This window comes from Oscarella lobularis, chromosome 4 (genome assembly GCF_947507565.1).
Source record: "Oscarella lobularis chromosome 4, ooOscLobu1.1, whole genome shotgun sequence".
Classification (NCBI taxonomy): domain Eukaryota; kingdom Metazoa; phylum Porifera; class Homoscleromorpha; order Homosclerophorida; family Oscarellidae; genus Oscarella; species Oscarella lobularis.
The window spans coordinates 2,322,195-2,338,399 of record NC_089178.1 but is presented as its reverse complement, the minus strand read 5'-3'; the positions used below and the strand labels follow the sequence as shown (position 1 = coordinate 2,338,399).

The 16,205-nt window shown below is 48.3% G+C and overlaps 8 protein-coding genes across 8 annotated transcripts; 4 read left to right on the top strand and 4 right to left on the bottom strand.

Annotated features, from left to right (window-relative positions):
• The first annotated feature begins 26 nt into the window (after positions 1-26).
• On the top strand, positions 27-4,160 carry LOC136185672 (uncharacterized). The gene is made up of 18 exons (XM_065972841.1): positions 27-229; positions 282-477; positions 546-679; positions 738-838; positions 894-988; positions 1,053-1,249; positions 1,323-1,401; positions 1,461-1,566; positions 1,627-1,704; positions 1,766-1,915; positions 1,974-2,093; positions 2,144-2,226; positions 2,277-2,343; positions 2,394-2,590; positions 2,657-2,723; positions 2,774-2,818; positions 2,876-3,335; positions 3,383-4,160. Exons 1-18 carry the CDS (start codon positions 39-41, stop codon positions 3,819-3,821), a joined length of 2,805 nt encoding a protein of 934 aa, XP_065828913.1. The 5' UTR covers positions 27-38; the 3' UTR covers positions 3,822-4,160.
• On the bottom strand, positions 3,866-5,259 carry LOC136185689 (tRNA wybutosine-synthesizing protein 3 homolog). The gene is made up of 7 exons (XM_065972863.1): positions 5,074-5,259; positions 4,939-5,019; positions 4,776-4,892; positions 4,646-4,717; positions 4,515-4,583; positions 4,161-4,225; positions 3,866-4,096 (listed from the first exon to the last, which is right to left on the bottom strand). The coding sequence occupies exons 1-7, from the start codon at positions 5,242-5,244 to the stop codon at positions 3,922-3,924; spliced, it is 750 nt and encodes a 249-aa protein (XP_065828935.1). The 5' UTR covers positions 5,245-5,259; the 3' UTR covers positions 3,866-3,921.
• Positions 5,260-5,283: 24 nt separating this feature from the next.
• Positions 5,284-7,300, top strand: LOC136185679 (spliceosome RNA helicase Ddx39b). The gene is made up of 9 exons (XM_065972851.1): positions 5,284-5,318; positions 5,448-5,676; positions 5,748-6,152; positions 6,212-6,330; positions 6,408-6,539; positions 6,602-6,711; positions 6,772-6,916; positions 6,971-7,118; positions 7,172-7,300. The coding sequence occupies exons 2-9, from the start codon at positions 5,463-5,465 to the stop codon at positions 7,186-7,188; spliced, it is 1,290 nt and encodes a 429-aa protein (XP_065828923.1). The 5' UTR covers positions 5,284-5,318; positions 5,448-5,462; the 3' UTR covers positions 7,189-7,300.
• An 85-nt stretch (positions 7,301-7,385) lies between these two features.
• Positions 7,386-9,650, top strand: LOC136185675 (WD repeat-containing protein 47-like). The gene is made up of 2 exons (XM_065972845.1): positions 7,386-8,676; positions 8,737-9,650. Exons 1-2 carry the CDS (start codon positions 7,412-7,414, stop codon positions 9,518-9,520), a joined length of 2,049 nt encoding a protein of 682 aa, XP_065828917.1. The 5' UTR covers positions 7,386-7,411; the 3' UTR covers positions 9,521-9,650.
• Positions 9,602-11,891, bottom strand: LOC136185682 (uncharacterized). The gene is made up of 2 exons (XM_065972854.1): positions 10,561-11,891; positions 9,602-10,500 (listed from the first exon to the last, which is right to left on the bottom strand). Exons 1-2 carry the CDS (start codon positions 11,003-11,005, stop codon positions 9,767-9,769), a joined length of 1,179 nt encoding a protein of 392 aa, XP_065828926.1. The 5' UTR covers positions 11,006-11,891; the 3' UTR covers positions 9,602-9,766.
• LOC136185688 (syntaxin-6-like) lies at positions 11,242-12,790 on the top strand. Its single transcript, XM_065972861.1, has 7 exons — positions 11,242-11,400; positions 11,473-11,642; positions 11,718-11,875; positions 12,074-12,199; positions 12,253-12,359; positions 12,421-12,515; positions 12,578-12,790. Exons 1-7 carry the CDS (start codon positions 11,366-11,368, stop codon positions 12,652-12,654), a joined length of 768 nt encoding a protein of 255 aa, XP_065828933.1. The 5' UTR covers positions 11,242-11,365; the 3' UTR covers positions 12,655-12,790.
• LOC136185676 (cell division cycle 7-related protein kinase-like) lies at positions 12,679-14,902 on the bottom strand. Its single transcript, XM_065972846.1, has 10 exons — positions 14,715-14,902; positions 14,535-14,663; positions 14,349-14,478; positions 14,117-14,210; positions 13,918-14,060; positions 13,799-13,869; positions 13,447-13,741; positions 13,307-13,389; positions 13,108-13,257; positions 12,679-13,048 (listed from the first exon to the last, which is right to left on the bottom strand). Exons 1-10 carry the CDS (start codon positions 14,890-14,892, stop codon positions 12,792-12,794), a joined length of 1,530 nt encoding a protein of 509 aa, XP_065828918.1. The 5' UTR covers positions 14,893-14,902; the 3' UTR covers positions 12,679-12,791.
• A 19-nt stretch (positions 14,903-14,921) lies between these two features.
• On the bottom strand, positions 14,922-15,724 carry LOC136185693 (microsomal glutathione S-transferase 1-like). The gene is made up of 3 exons (XM_065972867.1): positions 15,465-15,724; positions 15,279-15,370; positions 14,922-15,227 (listed from the first exon to the last, which is right to left on the bottom strand). The coding sequence occupies exons 1-3, from the start codon at positions 15,582-15,584 to the stop codon at positions 14,969-14,971; spliced, it is 471 nt and encodes a 156-aa protein (XP_065828939.1). The 5' UTR covers positions 15,585-15,724; the 3' UTR covers positions 14,922-14,968.
• Positions 15,725-16,205: the final 481 nt, after the last annotated feature.

Sequence of the window (16,205 nt, the reverse complement as noted above, 5' to 3'; positions counted from 1 at the left end):
CGCCCTCGATCACTCCCTCGATCGTACAGCAGTCTCCGATGGAGCTGGAAGAATGCCTGAGCATTCTTTCAAACAGCGAAACGTCTTCAACCATTCCTACCGCGCTTGTGTGTCTCGTAGACGCGCTAACGATCCAAAAAGACGACTTCATCCATCGAATCCTGTCTTGGTCTCAGTCGAACAAAGTCCTCCAGACCCTACTCGACATTCTAAGCTGGAAGGAGACGAGGCAAGTGAAAAAAAGACCACTAAGCTCGATATTCGAAGCAGAGTCTCCCCAGGGTGAGCGGGAACGCCTCCTTTGTGATCGGATCTCTACTCGAGACAGAATTGGGCCAGCATCGACTCCTTCCCCCGCACGGACTAGCAGCAGCGTCAGGAAATCGAATTCTCGAGAATCTCGCATCGCTTCTCACCGCCGCGTCGCCCGGCGAAGAAGAAGTAGTTATGAACGCAGCAGGAACTATAGGCACACTCGTAAGGCGAAACGTCGCAGTTAAATAGTTTAATTAATTAATTAAAAAATTAATTAAATTAATTTTTAGTTGGAGACAGAGGCGGGACGACAGTGGGTGGTGAGCGTGAAGACGACTCTCGATTTCATGTTGGATCAGCTGGGATCTTTGCTAACGTCTCAGCATTCGTGGATTTCCAGCAATTCGGCTTTGATTATAGCGAGGTGTTATATTGTCGCGCCTACTATTCAATGTGCCTACGTTGCAATATCTTTCTTTGAGGTTGAGCTTTTGTGCGGCTGGATGCAAAGTTCTCGTTGGTCACAGCATGTGGCCGTTGCTTGTGAAAAATCTGATCGAGTCGTTGGGCAGTTCTTGTCTCGGTTGGTGCTGAGTCTTTTTTTTGGTCTTGAATGGCTATTCTTTTTTTTTGCTCAGGAAATGGCATGAATGCTGCGTTTGCGTTGGGTCACTTCTGTGAAATCGAGTCCATGAGAAATAGTCTATTTAGTTTGCCTGAATCGCTAAAAATGGTTTGATTTTTTATCGTGTTCGAATTTGAAATATTACGAGTACCGGTTTTGTTTGTTTTTATAGTTGGATAATTTGAGAGGAATGCTCTCGTGTCAAAACGAGGGCGCAAAGCGGAACGCTGCCTATGGACTGAGTTGCGCTCTCGCTTCAAACGAGGGCCAAAAACTGATGCCAAAACTTTCAAATATCAATAAGCTATTCGTTGACATATCTTGCTTACTGACGGGCAATGACGCAGAAGCCGCCTGGTTTTCAGCATTGTAAGAGAAAACGACATTTACATTTGAGTATTAAAAATGAAAAGAAAACTCTTCTTCTTCTTCTTCTGCTCAGGGCACTTTACGCTCTTGCTAATAATCCTACTATGCGTAAAATGCTTAAGAAAAATTCTCAAGCGATGGAGCAATTGAAGGTGAAAGTCTAAATACTGTGGAGGACGTCATAGTCAACTTTTTTTTTGTTTTCCTGTAGATTGCCGCGGAGAATGTCGGCATCGCCGAGGAAGTCAAAGCAGAAGTGGAATTGATTCTTCAACTATTAGAAGATCTGCGTCGTCCACCTCCTCCAACTCTGTCTGGTTCGATTGATGAATAGCTTGTTTCTTTTTTGTCTTTTACGATTTACTAATTCGTTTTAGTGGACGGTTCTTATTGCGTTGAATCTTCGTGGCCTCCTCTCGCATCGCATCTTCCGATAACGTATGAGCTTCGAAAGGGTAAGGAATATAAAAGAAGGAAACTCCAATGAGTGTATACTAGCTTTGAGCTATTTTATAGGGAATGAGACAGTATATAGTGGTTCGGAGTGCCAATATACTGTGTCGTCTTTGTTACCCAATGCAAAATACTCGTTCAAACTGCGCTATTTCAACGGATGCAGTTATAGTCAATTCAGTGAAGAGGCATCAGTCGTGACAGCAGAAAACCGTAATTTTATTCATTCACATCCAAAGTACTAGCAAAATGATTATTACGCATTTTTCAGTTCCCACGGCACCGCAGTGTTTAGTCATTGCCGGTCAAACTCAAACTCAGGTCCGACTTGCCTGGCAGCAGCCGCAAGTAGTAAACGGCACACTCAAAGGCTACACAATATCCCAAGATGGTAAGAAGTGAACAGAAGAGTAAGTGCTCATTTTCATCACAATAATTTAGGCACGCAAGTACACTGCACGAGAGCCAGTCGACAATCCTGCATTATTTCGGGCTTACAACCGAGCAGCCGACACAAATTTGAAGTAAATAATCCTACGGTAAAAGAGGGGTAATAATTGTTTTCTTAATTAAGGTTATGGCTATAACATCAAATGGCTACGGTGACCCTTCTGTTATCTACGGAGGTCCACTGGCGGCAGGTGGTCGTTTGAAGTCACGCTGCACTTTGGGGTTTTGAATTTGTTTCTAGGTGATCACTGCCCTCCGAAACCCCAGTTGACGGTTCTCGGTCGACACGAGATATTCGTCACGTTTCTTCCGCCGCCTCAGCCGTTGGGTCAAATTCGAAAGTATGAATTGAAAGTCGACGGTCGAGTCGTCTACACGGGAACCAACATGCAGTACAAATGCAAGCGACTCACGCCAGACACGGAGTACGTCTTCACGGTACGGGACAGAATTTTCACTTACGTAATTAATTATTTAATTAATTAATTTAATTTAATTGCAAAGGTTTGCGCTCTAACGAGTGAGGGACGGAGTGAAAGTGCACCGGCTAAGAAACGAACTGGACGCGACTGTTAGTGACATGATGGAACATTTAATTGATTAATTAAATTATGTTGGTAGTTTTTCCGGCCAAAGCCAATTTGACGTCAGGATCAGGTCTATCTGGTAACGAAAGACTGTGTGGGGGCTGGCACAAAATTCAAATTTTTCGTGCGTTTATAGGACGGTTTGGAAGGGGCGTTCGATCGTCGATGAGACTTCAGAGCAGTAGCGGCGTCCTTTCGTCTCCGTCGTCGTCAAATGAAGGAACATCAACGCTAATCAGGTCTCGGTCTCGACCTCGCAGCGCCTCGCTTCGTCGATCGTCGTCGCGACGAAGAGGCTCGTCGCGCGTGCGTTCAGCTTCGTTGGATCGACCGGATAAGAGCCCGGGAAGCAGTCAGCGACCCAAAACGCGTGCGTACACTGCGAAGAAGAAGAGTCGAACGTCTTCGTCGGAGCTGAAGCGAAGGGAATTGAAGTCGAGTCAAGTCGCCGACAGAAATCCAACGAGGGACTGGCGTCGTAGGCAACTTCGCCGAGGCGAAGTGGATACCACTGCTAGTGGTGGTAGCGGCGAGGGAGACGACGTGACAATGACTGTGAGCGTGACGTGCTTGCCTCAACAGAGATGCAAATCAAGGTAAGAATATTCTTCACGCCTGATGCTTTTATGATGTCTCGCCTTAGAAATAATTTTAACAGCAGTAGAAGACCAGAGAAAGAACCGTTTGGCGTTTTTACGCCTACTCCCCCTCTCGGCTTAAAATTGCACAAAACGTCTCGACATCAATCCGTTACCGGCTTTCGACCGCGTGCTGCGTCTGAACCGGCGTCGGCTTCCGTGTTGAGAAGTTGCTACTCGATTCTGAGTCATGTGCCACGTGTGCCGCCGCCGGAGTACAGAGCAAGGCCCCTTCCTATTCACGTGCGGCAGCGTCAATCCGCGAAAACGCATTTTCATACCTCCGCAGTCGACGAGCTCAAGCGTCCGTCTTCTTACGTAAGGAGCAGCAGAGTTGTGACAGGGCCCGTTCTCACTGTCAAGGACATTATGTGGGGTATGAAGCAGTGCCGTCTGAATCAACGATCTATGACTGCCGGACTCTGCCACGTTACGAAGCTTTGACCAGAGAGATTGTCAATATCTCTTGGACGGTAAGTTGCTATTAGAGTATTGCTTTATTTACGCTATACGACAGTTTGCGACGAAGGCTGCTACGCTATTTTTAAGTAGTAGCAGACCACAGTAAGTCTAAGTCTAAGTCTATCTCATCAACAGTGGCATTTGTGTCGCTTTTCTTTATTTTCTCTTTATTGCTCTTTTCTCGCTTTCTGGAACTAATTTTTTGAGCGGCTTCCTTTTGACTTAGTAAAGGAAGCGCCTTCGCAAAGTCGTAGAACCTTAGTTTTGCAAAAAAAATAGTCTTTTATCGTGCACATGCCATTATATTAATTAAAAATTCACCTTGCTATTCGCCTGTTGTTTTCTTTCATCTTGTCATTGGACACTTTGACCAGATGGTGAATATACTAAAACAGTGCTAATGCTTAGACGTATGCAGATACAGATAGTGACTACAGGGTGCACTAAAAGTATCTGTGTCTACTGTACAATATACAGTACCGTTCAAAAGTTCTGGAAAAACACTGACCAGCAGGGAAGGCTACCATCACTCTCTGGCCACTGAAATGATCTTTTACTCTACGTTATTGGGCGTTTCAGCTACAGTAAAAATAGGGCAATAATGCTGAGGAGCCCAAAACTTTTGAACTGTACTGCTATGCGATTTTGGTTTTATCGTGGTGGATGCAGGCTCACCTCATCAGTGACCAGCAATACTCCGTGATCTACCAAAGGAACTTCAAGTGTCAGCGTATTCCTCACAGCCTGTGTAAAGTTAGATAATTAATTAATTAATTAATTAATTAATTATTTAGGGTTTAGGTTACTGTAATAATTTTGCCATTTTTGCTTATAGTCATCCCGGAATTTCTGCATCCTGCTGCCATTGCTCCGCGAAGCTAGAAGAAGAAGAAACATCTCTTTCGTCCGGAGACCTGCTCGCCATAATATATCTACCAGAGACTGCGCATCAGCAATTGACCTCGTCTCGACGTGAAGCACGAACGGCTCGAATTTGAAAACGGCGCTGACACGCGTCGCTGTCGGGGCGAGAACGCTTCGAAGCGATTCGATCTGCACGCACAAATCGATCGGTCGTCTGGCTCGTTCGAATTTTTACGAGATCGTAAGCGTTTGCGGCAGAATGAGTTGTATAGCACCATCGGCCGCCTTTTGCCTTTTCCCACGCATCGTCTAAAGTCTAGAGGTGTCGATCTGAGAACGCGGTACAGCTAGAAAGGTAGGGGTTCTTTGCCTGTTCGCTAACGAAAACGGTTGTTCGTCCCGAGCAAGAACTTGTGGTGCAGTAGGCCGGAGATGCATTGAGGAGGTCCACAAGTGGTGCAATCGACTCGTCTATGGCTCCCTTTCTGCTGTGATCGCTACGACCAAGAAGCGTCGCTTTTCTCGTCGAAAAATCGGCCATTCAATGATTGAGAGGTACAGTAGGTTGACACTGCGCATGCGCAGCACAGCCGTTGCCCAAGCTCAAAAACAAAGGTGATTTCTCTATCCCTCCTCATCCAAATAATCCGTCGCCAGTCGAGCCGAACATCGATTCGCTCATCATGGCGTCAGCGACAAGATTCCGCTCGGCTCGTGAAGTGACCGTTTCTTGTTCAACGGCAGATCAACCATAAGAAAATGGCCGAAGACGGAAACGATGTCGAGGCCGAACACGAACTGCTCGACTACGACGAAGAGGAGCACGATCAGCCAACGGAGACCGCCACCGAGGCGAAGAAGGACGTGAAAGGAACGTACGTGAGCATCCACAGCTCTGGCTTCCGCGACTTCCTTCTCAAACCCGAACTATTGCGCGCGATCGTCGACTGCGGCTTTGAACATCCCTCCGAAGGTACAAAGAATGACTCTTAATCGCAAAAAAGTAAGGGGGCCCCCCTCCCCTCTCTGTTCTCTTTCCTACAGTTCAGCACGAATGCATTCCCCAAGCCGTCCTTGGCATGGACGTTCTGTGTCAAGCGAAAAGCGGCATGGGCAAGACGGCCGTCTTCGTTTTGGCGACGCTTCAGCAACTGGAACCGGTCGACGGTCAAGTCAGCGTGCTCGTCATGTGTCACACGCGCGAATTGGCCTATCAAATCAAAAAAGAATACGATCGTTTTTCCAAGTACATGCCCAGTCTGAAGATGGCCGTCTTCTTCGGCGGGATCAACATTCAGAAGGACGAGCAGACGCTTCGCACCAATTGCCCGCACATCGTCGTGGGCACGCCGGGGAGGATGCTCGCTCTCGCTCAGAAAAAGATGCTCAATCTGAAACACATCAAGCATTTTATCTTGGACGAGTGCGACAAGATGCTGGAGGCTCTTGGTAGGAAAATGAACTCTGGAGGAGAGTATATAATAATAATCTTATTTGGTTGGCTATAGACATGAGACGCGATGTGCAAGAGATATTTAGAATGACTCCGCACGAGAAACAGGTAATGATGTTTAGTGCGACGCTGTGCAAGGAAATTCGGCCGGTGTGCAAGAAATTCATGCAAGACGTGAGCGACTCTCTACCGTGTATTCGGTTAGGTGACTATCATGCGTGTGTGTCTCTCTCTCTCTTCCCGCCCCCCAGCCTATGGAAATCTACGTTGATGATGAGACAAAACTGACGCTTCACGGTCTCCAACAACACTACGTCAAGCTGAAGGACAATGAAAAGAATAGAAAACTGTTCGATTTGTTGGACGTGCTAGAATTCAACCAGGTGAGAATAGCCGTCAATGTTCATCTTTATGTGATCTCCTAACACTCTGTATCATTACCAAGGTGGTGATCTTTGTCAAGACAGTTCAGCGTTGTATTGCTCTGGCTTCGTTGCTGGTAGAGCAGAATTTCCCTGCTATTGGTATACACAGAGCCATGAAACAGGAAGAAAGGTACTTTCTCACTCTTTGTTTTTGCTTCAAGTTCGTTCTATTTTTATTTTTATTTTTAAGGCTGTCTCGCTATCAGCAGTTCAAGGATTTTCAGAAGCGCATTCTAGTGGCTACGAATCTCTTTGGTCGGGGCATGGATATTGAAAGAGTGAATATTGTCTTCAACTATGACATGCCCGATGACACGGACACTTATTTACACAGGGTAATGCATTAGGAACCTGCGCATATGGTATCGTGATTTTGTGTGTCTTGCTAGGTTGGCAGGGCTGGCCGTTTTGGTACGAAGGGTCTAGCCATTACGTTTGTGTCTGATGAGGCTGATGCGCGAACCTTGAATGAAGTTCAGAATCGCTTTGAAGTCAATATCACTGAATTGCCGGATGAAATAGACGTGTCTTCTTACCGTGAGTTTCAAGCTGTGATATATGATCCTTTTTTTTATTTGGAATGTTTTTAGTGGAACAAAACAACTGAACAGACGGTTTTTTCGCTTCACCCCCAAGATTAGATACTGTTGGAAACGCAATTGTCTGTATCGTCGGCTTGTTTTGTGCTATTCATAATAATACATCTTACGTGTGTCTTACGTTCTGCAGACGCTCGAGCCCGGTTAGTGTTGGTTTTCCCGCCGCTTTCAAAGCGTCACTCGCGCGCGCACGCGGTGCTCTCGAATCTCTCGACTGAGCTGTAGGCACACATGACCGAGATTGCCGTGAAAAGCGACGAAGTTCTCCGCCTAGTCCTGTCCTTTCTCCACGAGAACGACTACATCGAATCGATGCACTGCCTGGAGAAGGAGAGCGGAACGACGATCGAGCCGTTCGACGCCGATTCGGCATTTCTTCGCGATCTCGTACTCGACGGCGAATGGGCCTCCTTACTCCAATTCATCGAGCCTCTCCAAAGCCTGCCGAACGGCGAACACGCTCTTTGCGCGTTCGAAATCAAAAAGCAGCAACTTCTCGAAACGATTCACGACAAAGAAGCGAAGTACGGCGACGATTTCGACGCGAACGCGGCGCTCGAATTGCTCGCCGACTTGGAACGGCTCGGCGGCGCGGAAAAAGTCGCCGATTTGCGTCGTCTCTTCGCCCTTTCGTCGCTCTCGCGTCATCCCAAGTACAAACGCTGGCGCGTCGCCGCCGCTCGCCTACGCTTGTTCGACGTCCTCGCGCGTTCCTTGTTGCGACGGCAACGACGACGTAAAGAGGGGGCGGGGCGACGACGACTCGTGTCGCTGCTCGTCAGAGGGCGTCTCTACGAAAAGTGCACGAAACGTCTAGAGAAGGGAAAAGGAGAGGAAGAACTTGATATCGGCGAAATACGGTTATTTGACGACGACGACGGCGACGACGACGACGACGACGACGACGACCGCCTGGTTGACGTACATTTGCCTCGCTGGATTTCCCATCTGAAGAACGTGCATGGATACAAAGCCGAACCGCGTCAGATCAAAGAATCAACTAATAGGAGGGAGGCTGAGGAAATGACTAGACTACCTACAGGAAGGAGAAACGTTATGTCGCTCAGTTGCACTGTAGACGGTGGTTGGATGAACGGGAACGATGCAGATCGAGAAGAACTAATGCTGTCTCTGCCGCGGCCGACAACGCCGAGGCAACTTCGATCCTTGTTCCATCGAAGACCGAGTCGAACGATGCCGAGTTTTCCTGCGTCGGTGACGGAACGCAATGAGCCTGAGCCTTTAAGGCCGTGCATCGAATCTAGCAGGTGTAGCGGAATCTCGTCTTCAACGGACGTTACCGTGACGACTACGACGACTACGACGACGACGACGACGCCAAGGTATCAGAGAATGTTTAGCATCGCCGACGTTCAAGCCATTCGCGCCGTGGCCTTTTCCAACTGCGGCTCGCTCTTTGGCCTCGGCTCGAATTCAAGCACGTTGCGAGTGTGCGCGTCGCATCATTTCGATTCGGCAACCAGTCCTTCAGCGACGTAAGATTCTGTGTAAACCCGCCCTCAGGGGGGGAGGGGGATTACTGTGTTTTCCTCTAGTTCGCCTACGGTCTTGTTTAAACGCACGCGCTATCATCAAGGATCGATCTACTGCCTTGCGTGGAGTCCTGATGACGACGTCATCGCAACGGGATCCAATGACAAGAGAATCAATTTGATGGAGTTTGATAAAATGCATTGTTCGTCCAAATCTCCGTCGGCCTGTCTGGATTTTCACACGGGGACGGTGAGAGACGTTACGTTCGTCGACTCCTACTTGGTGTCCGCCGGAGCGGGCGACGGCAAAGTGTGCGTCTCCGACTATCGCGCCGTTCAACTCGTCTCCTCGCTTCCTGGCCACGGCGGCGCCGCCGTCTGCGCTCTCTTTCCGTGGACGAGTCGTCGGTCCGTCGTTTCCGCTTCATTGGATAAGACGGTTCGAGTGTGGGACGTTCGCGATTGTCGCGTCGTTCAGTCGTACTCGCTCGATTCGCCGGTGCTGTCCGTTTGTCTCGATTCGTCGGCAAATCTTCTCGCCGCTGGGATGGAAAAGGGCTTCGTGGCAATTTGCGACGTTCGCATGGCCGCGAGCGTTCTGCATCGCATTCAACCGCACTCGCACGACTGCAGAAGCGTTCGCTTTCATCCCAGCAATAGTCGTCTTCTTACGGGGTCATACGACACAACGGTACGCCTCGTCGATTGCTCTCAAGACCGTTGTCCCAGCGCAATTGTCGCGCAGCACCAGGGAAAAGTCATTCAGTGCCAATGGCACACGGACGGGCGAGGCTTTGCAAGCACAAGTGCAGATAAGACAGCGAGTCTCTGGCTTGAAATGACTTAGTATGTATATATACGTATAGATTATATGTATATATACATACATACATACAGAGCGAGGGAGTGGTGTTTACTGCTCATATAGTACTAGTAGTGTCTTGTTTATTGAACGGCGGATATATATAAAATACCGAGCAAGTGAATTGTTACAAAAAATATGCCCGACGCCACCAGACAGCCTACTTGCTGCCTTGTATCTCAATACTGTACTGACTATATTCAATATTCTAGGGTACGTTCATGTTCGTTGTCACTGGGGACGAAGCAAGCTCGGTTGCACGGTCAGCGTTAGTTTATCGACACCTTTCATCAAATTGCAAACGTCATCGAGCGACTTTTTCTTCACTTTCACCCCGTTCACGGTCAATATTCTATCGCCGACACCAAGGACGTTGCAATAGAATTTTTCCGGATAACCGCCGTCGAACTTTGAAACGTAGATGCCATCGGCCTTTGCATCCCATTGGCTGCCGCCTTTTGTGATGTAGAATCCGTACGTTCCGGCGAGCGGCTTGTGAAGTTCGACTTCGTGTATGCTGCCGGCTTTCATTTTTGTCACTCGTCCGATGAGACGAAAATTCGTCGGCGATCCGACGCGCGACGACCTGAACATCTGAAGAGCCGTCTCGCGAGTCACGATGTCGCAACACGGAAAGGGAAAAACCGACGTTTCATAGTGATGCTGTCGAGCCGATTCGCTCTCCCGCCGAATTATGGCCTCCGAACGCCGCCGCGGTTTTACAATCGGCGTCGGAATCGAGACCGTCACATCTTCGTCCAACATCCCGGATGATGACGTCAAAGTGTGACTGTGATCCGTGGCAACTCGAACCGAGACGGCGCTTGGGCTTATGATGAGGCCTTCCGTCGATGCTCCTCCTCCTCCTCCTCCGTCTTTCGGAGGACTCTTTCCAAACGTCGTCATCGTTGACGTTTCCGGATAGGCTCGCATCAGTTGAGATTGTACGTAATACGTGGCATTCTCTAAACCGAAGTCGTCTTCTTTTTTTAGGAGCCCGAGCCCACCCACCACCCCATACGTACCTCCGCCATTGATTCCTTCTCCGCTGTGGGAGGGAGAGTGTGAGTAGAGTCCCGAGTCTCGAACGCTTTCCGCCTGCGTTTGCGGATGCTTTTCGGGCGTCGAAGCTGCAGCGTCCGTCGAGAAAGGAAGAACGGTTAGTCCCGTGTTCTTGAGCCGTTGTTTATCAGCGGCAACAGGGGTTGTTTGAGGCGAATAGTCGAATTCGATATCGCTAGCGTCCTCGTCGTCGACTATTGCAGCGGCGGCGACGTTCGACTGCGGGCGACCGTCGAACGAGAAGAGGTGGTGGCCGAATGTGGAGAAGTGACCAGCGCCGCGTTCGGAGGAGGAATCGTTCGCGTCGAGGCTGTCGGCCGAGTCGAGCACGCTGTAAGTCAATGGAGAGCTTAGGCGTTTGAATGGATACGGACGATCGACGACGGTTGTTGAGGAAGAAGCCTCCATCTCTCGTTTGCTCCCGGAGGTACGGCTCCGCCTTCCGATCCGCCCACAGGACCCCACAGAGCTACTGTACAGTACACTGGATGAGTGGAAGAGAGATATTCAGGCTATCTAACAAAAATAATTCAATGTCCTACAGAAAATCTGTAAGTAGAAGATTAAGTAAGTTCGATTTTTTGTCTCGTGAGGTCTCGTGCAGGGGTACACGTTATCACGTGCATTCCGGTTCCAATGCCAGCCAATACCATTCCCCTGACGTCATTTGCGTCACATGACGTCATTTGGGGTAAATTCTAAGGAAAGGGAAGGTTTTTAGGAAGATTACGGATGTGACGCCGGCCAGAAGACGCCCGAATCGAAACAATGTCGCTTGAGGATCCCTTCTTCGTCGTCAAAGAGTGAGCGATCAGGGCGGGGTCCCTTTTTCACTTCCAACGGCGCGTTCTAACGCCCCCTTCCCTCGTGCGCAGCGAAGTGACCCAGAGTATAAAAAACGCGGAAGGCCTCTACCAACGCTGGAAAGAGCTTTTGGCGAATCCGTCAACGGCGGGCGGCCAGGAATACGACTGGGTCACGCAGGAGCTGAAGAACGGCATCAAAAGCATCGAATGGGATCTCGAAGACTTAGAAGAGACGATTCATATCCTCTTCTTTCTCCTTTGAATAATCGATTGTGCCTTTTTCTCCTATTTTTTCCCTTGACTTCCGCCCTCACGAGCCGTCGAACGCAATCCGGAGAAATTTCGCATCGACGCGCGAGAAATCACGACGCGAAAGGCATTCGTTACCGAAACGAAGCAGAAAGTGAAGGCGGTGCGCGACGATTTGAACAGCGCGGCGACGAAATCGAAAGTCGAACAGACCAAGAGAAAGGTGAGGAAGCGATGGGGGCCCTCAGAGCGGAAAGGGCGCGCCTTGCTTAATTAAAAACTCTTTTGTCTTATAACTTATAAGAAAACGACGTCTGCTTATAGTATTAATAGATATGTGTACATTCTATTTTAGACGGTCCACTACCTTTGTAACTATTGTCCTTACTTGTTTTCATAATGTATATCTATGTTTGTACAGGACTTGATGGGTGGAAACGGTGGAGCGGCTTCGGCGTCTTCTTCAAAGGGTCGCTACGCGCGACTCGATAACGAACTGGAGAGAAATAACCAAGACTTCATCGAAGACCAATTCCAACAGCAGCAGGTCTGGCTATCACTAACAATTCAATCAATGTATTTATGACTATGTATCCGCAGACGGTCATGAAAGAGCAGGACGAGCAATTGGAATTGGTTGGGCAAAGTGTTGGCGTCCTAAAGCAGATGGGAGAGCAAATAGGCAATGAATTGGATGACCAGGCAGTGTAAGTTATCTCCGCGCGCGCTCTCGATCTCCCACATTTCTAAACTGCACGTGGAATCCAGCATGTTGGATGATTTGGACCAGGACCTCGATAACACGCAGTCGAAGCTAACGGGAGTAAGAAAAACGGTGGATCGAGTCATTAAAATGGCAGACGGTAAGCTTGAGATTGAGATTGTTCCCTTTTTGAAGCCAAGCTGACGGCACTCTTTGTTTCAGATAAAAAGCAATGCTGCATAATCATTACTCTAATCGTAGTCGTCCTCATCATCGTTATTCTGTTTGTTGCTACCTAACCCCACGTGTGTCTTGCATCCCCCCCCCTCTCAATCACTAAATATTTTTTATTAAACACAAACTCCTTTGTTATGTACAGTGGAGACTTTGTTTTGAGTTGGAATGTTGGAATATAAACTCTCTGACTGTCATAAATTTACGACTTTCTAAACAAGACGTGCTTTAGCGCTTCATCTGCGGTAATTCGCGTTGCCGGGTTGAGGTCCAGGCAGCGCAGCAGGAGGTTGAAGGCGCTATCTGGAACGCATAGCCAGCATACTTCGTTTGGTTTCCTATGTTCGTTTTTGCTGCATTGGCAGCGAGTTTTAACGTAGTCGCTTCCGTGTCTCAGCTGAAAACACAGATCTTTGAGATCTAAGCCTTCTAAGTTTGGATTTGAAGTAAGTTGTTTTCCTGAATTGAAGGTTTATCTTTTTTTTGGTCTAATTTAGACGTTGACTACTATTGCTTACCTTGGGCTTTCGCAGCTTTGGTGCATGCACTTGTCCCAAACACGGCCACGACGCCGGCCAGTGCCTCAAGATCATTTTGCCCTTTGAAAAAGGGGTAATGACCCGTTAGGAGACACAGGAAAATAATGCCAGCCGACCAGATATCAATAGCTATAGAATCACAGAATAGGAAAAGTATTCAATAGAAGTGCAGCAGTACCTGTTGTCTGATGAGGACATTTCAACAGAACTTCAAATGCTCTAAAACCGGTTGTTCCCGCTCTTGCCGCACTCTGACGATCTCTAAAGAAAAGAGAAAGGTATTGACACAGATTCCCGCTCTCCAAGCCAATTGCTCACCGGCTGCAACATTGATTGCAGAGCTCATTAATTTTGTGACGTGCCGAACACAATCGCACGTCCGGTAACTGGCTGAGCGCGTCTCCACTGCTGGCGTGCCTAGATCGAGTTGTCGTCATCGTCGTCAGGCGAGATTCGCTAGGAACGCTTCTCTCTCTCCAAGCCGGAGTTGTTGTCGAACGTTGGGCTCTTTGATGACTGTGACGTGCAGCTGTTGACGTTGGACGAGTGGAGGGAGAAGATAAAGGCCGAAGGCTTTGTCTAAGGCCATTTTGACGAGGATCGTGATTCGTCACTGCAGCACGAAAGCGGTAAGAAGACTATTTGGAACCCTCCAACATAGGTATATAACCTTCTCCTATTTCGTTTGATTTCACCACTCCAGGCACCAAGTGAGCCAGTCCAAAATCAACGAGCCGAAATCTAGAGAATGCCAATAAGACATTGGAGATGGGAGAAGCGAGCGCTTACTCCTTCGCTTGACGATTATAGAGAAAGTTGCCCGGCTTCACGTCTCTGTGCACAATAGCATAGGAGTGGACGTGCCGAAGAGCAGCGAAGAGCGCTTGCATGTAGTCACAGCACTCCTCAAAGGTTACATCACCAATATAATCCTTGGAAGAAAAACAGATGTCCACCATGCCATAGGCACGCCCAAATTCATTCGCACCTGAATTTTCACGTGAGGAAAATAAGGCAAAACAAGAACGACTTGATCCTCATATCGAATGCTCGACTCGATTTTGATGACGTTGTGCTTTCCCCTGCGAATATCGAGATATGAGAACCACCCCCACGCATCTCCCCGTAAAAATATTATCGGATAGTATGCTCTGTATTTCGAATTAATTAATTAATTAAAAAAAACAAGTACCCCGTACGTAATATTCTCAGTTTCGTACTCGAGCACGTGGAGCGATTGCAACTCGTTTGCTATTCGCGCTGGACTACTCGTCGGTAGGATGTGCTTGAGAGCTACCAAGCGTTGGGGTTTTCCGCGAGTCGACGCCTTGAAAACGGAGCTGAACGTTCCTATCGATCGACGGCAAAGCGTGGCTTCGTTTTCTCGTTCGATCGCCTTCGCATACCTTCGCCGACTTTTTCCAAGACGTCGAAACGGGTTCCGATTTCGGGAACGGCGGCGTCTAGGAGGCTCGTGTCGATTCGCTGTCGCGGCGGCTCGTCGTCGTCGTCGCGTTCTTTTCGACGTTTCGACGCTGAAGTGGTGCGTATGAGAATAACTTTGCCACTCGACGAGCGACGCTCACGTTGTTCGCGGCGAATTCCGTTGCGACGCCTCTTTCTTTCGTTCGAGTCGTTCTTCGATTCGACTCGCGACGACGGCGGCCCGGTTTCGACGGGGTTCGACAACGACGCCGCGGCTGATGAATGGTGCAAGAAGACGCCGGGCTCCCTAAGCGAACGGGAGCCGACTTCGGTTGTCATTTGAAACAACGGTATTGTTACGAACACCGTTAGTGAATCCCACGTGATTTAATTAAATGTCTTCATCACATTTACTTTACAGGACACTATAGTTCATGAATGTATGCATAATGATCTGAGTGATCACTGAGGCACCGACAAGGGACGCCAGAGCAAAGAAAATGGTGCGTGATGGTGGTGGAAAAGGAACGAGATGACATATGCTTGCACCAATTCGTCCAATAGCGAAGAGACGAAAATGCCAGAAAGCAATGGATGCGCTGGGATTTGTCAGAATGTAGAGAGGTGCCAATATGAGAAAGTAGGGAATATTTTCCAAATCGTTCAGGTGAGCCCTGATAAAATCCAAGTGGTACATGTACAGTATCTATATGATACCGCTGTACCTCCTGACGCGAGCGACACTTTCTGTGCTACTGTCGTGCTTTCCTTGACCCTTTTTCAATGCAAATACCACATCTTCCGGATTATTGAAACTCTAAAGTAAACAATGGGAGCGACTGTGAGACGATGAGTCATCATGACTCATATGAAAACGCTCTCAATCGTGTAAACGAATATAGCACGCTTACCCCAGTTCGCAGTCTCGCCACAGAAGTTAGAAGAGACAGGATGGCCGATTTGAAAACCAAAACTGCAGCGTAGAATGCATACGAGACAAAAAGGGGGTTGGTAAAATCAAGAGCAGCCATTTACAAGACGAGAGAGAAACAGAACAAAGAATAGCGTGCGGTACACAGTACAGTAACAGCAGTAGCAAGTCACGTGCCTTCCACCCACTCAGAAACTAGAAAATGTCTGCATGATGATTTGGACTGCCATAGAAACGGAGCACGCGAAAGCGACAGTAAAGAAGACAGAACGCGACGGCGGTCGAAACGGAACCAGATGACAAATAGATGCACCAATACGACCAATAGTAAAGAGCCTAAAGTGCCACAAAGCGACGGGCAGCGACGGATTCGTTAGAATGTACACGGGAGCCAAAATGAGAAAGTATGGAATATTTTCCAAATCATTCAAGTGAGCTCTAAAATATCAATGACGTCATCGTCTGAATGTTTTACCACCCACCTTTTCGTTCGTGCAACCGGTTCGCCGCTGCTGTCGTGCTTTCCTTTGTTATCCGCAGCGAAAACCACGTCTTCGGGGTTACTAAAAGACTGAAACGACGTGAGTTCGACTGCCACTTAGCACTGCTGTACTAGTACACACAGAGGTGCGAAATCTTGCGAATCCCGTGGAGATAGCTACTGCAAACGACTTGAGAACAAGAACTGAACTGTAGAAAGCAAACGAACGAAACAGAGGAT

Bases quoted from the DNA above. Each gene is read 5' to 3' on its own strand.
- LOC136185672 (XM_065972841.1), top strand. From the start codon at position 39: ATGGAGCTGGAAGAATGCCTGAGCATTCTTTCAAACAGCGAAACGTCT. The intron at 1,705-1,765 runs GTAAGGAATATA...GCTATTTTATAG, and splicing joins AACGTATGAGCTTCGAAAGG to GGAATGAGACAGTATATAGT. The intron at 2,591-2,656 runs GTACGGGACAGA...TTAATTGCAAAG, and splicing joins ACACGGAGTACGTCTTCACG to GTTTGCGCTCTAACGAGTGA.
- LOC136185689 (XM_065972863.1), bottom strand. From the start codon at position 5,244: ATGGCCGATTTTTCGACGAGAAAAGCGACGCTTCTTGGTCGTAGCGAT. The intron at 4,718-4,775 runs GTAGATATATTA...TTCTTCTTCTAG, and splicing joins TTGCTGATGCGCAGTCTCTG to CTTCGCGGAGCAATGGCAGC. The intron at 4,226-4,514 runs GTGAGCCTGCAT...GCACTGTTTTAG, and splicing joins TATTGCTGGTCACTGATGAG to TATATTCACCATCTGGTCAA.
- LOC136185679 (XM_065972851.1), top strand. From the start codon at position 5,463: ATGGCCGAAGACGGAAACGATGTCGAGGCCGAACACGAACTGCTCGAC. The intron at 6,712-6,771 runs GTACTTTCTCAC...TTTATTTTTAAG, and splicing joins GCCATGAAACAGGAAGAAAG to GCTGTCTCGCTATCAGCAGT. The intron at 6,917-6,970 runs GTAATGCATTAG...GTGTCTTGCTAG, and splicing joins CGGACACTTATTTACACAGG to GTTGGCAGGGCTGGCCGTTT.
- LOC136185675 (XM_065972845.1), top strand. From the start codon at position 7,412: ATGACCGAGATTGCCGTGAAAAGCGACGAAGTTCTCCGCCTAGTCCTG. The intron at 8,677-8,736 runs GTAAGATTCTGT...GTTTTCCTCTAG, and splicing joins GCAACCAGTCCTTCAGCGAC to TTCGCCTACGGTCTTGTTTA.
- LOC136185682 (XM_065972854.1), bottom strand. From the start codon at position 11,005: ATGGAGGCTTCTTCCTCAACAACCGTCGTCGATCGTCCGTATCCATTC. The intron at 10,501-10,560 runs GTACGTATGGGG...ACTTCGGTTTAG, and splicing joins AGAAGGAATCAATGGCGGAG to AGAATGCCACGTATTACGTA.
- LOC136185688 (XM_065972861.1), top strand. From the start codon at position 11,366: ATGTCGCTTGAGGATCCCTTCTTCGTCGTCAAAGA. The intron at 11,401-11,472 runs GTGAGCGATCAG...CCTCGTGCGCAG, and splicing joins CCCTTCTTCGTCGTCAAAGA to CGAAGTGACCCAGAGTATAA. The intron at 11,876-12,073 runs GTGAGGAAGCGA...ATGTTTGTACAG, and splicing joins TCGAACAGACCAAGAGAAAG to GACTTGATGGGTGGAAACGG.
- LOC136185676 (XM_065972846.1), bottom strand. From the start codon at position 14,892: ATGACAACCGAAGTCGGCTCCCGTTCGCTTAGGGAGCCCGGCGTCTTC. The intron at 14,211-14,348 runs GTACGAAACTGA...CGATATTCGCAG, and splicing joins CAATCGCTCCACGTGCTCGA to GGGAAAGCACAACGTCATCA. The intron at 13,870-13,917 runs GTAAGCGCTCGC...GGCATTCTCTAG, and splicing joins TATAATCGTCAAGCGAAGGA to ATTTCGGCTCGTTGATTTTG.
- LOC136185693 (XM_065972867.1), bottom strand. From the start codon at position 15,584: ATGGCTGCTCTTGATTTTACCAACCCCCTTTTTGTCTCGTATGCATTC. The intron at 15,371-15,464 runs GTAAGCGTGCTA...TGTTTACTTTAG, and splicing joins TGGCGAGACTGCGAACTGGG to AGTTTCAATAATCCGGAAGA. The intron at 15,228-15,278 runs GTACAGCGGTAT...GGATTTTATCAG, and splicing joins AGTGTCGCTCGCGTCAGGAG to GGCTCACCTGAACGATTTGG.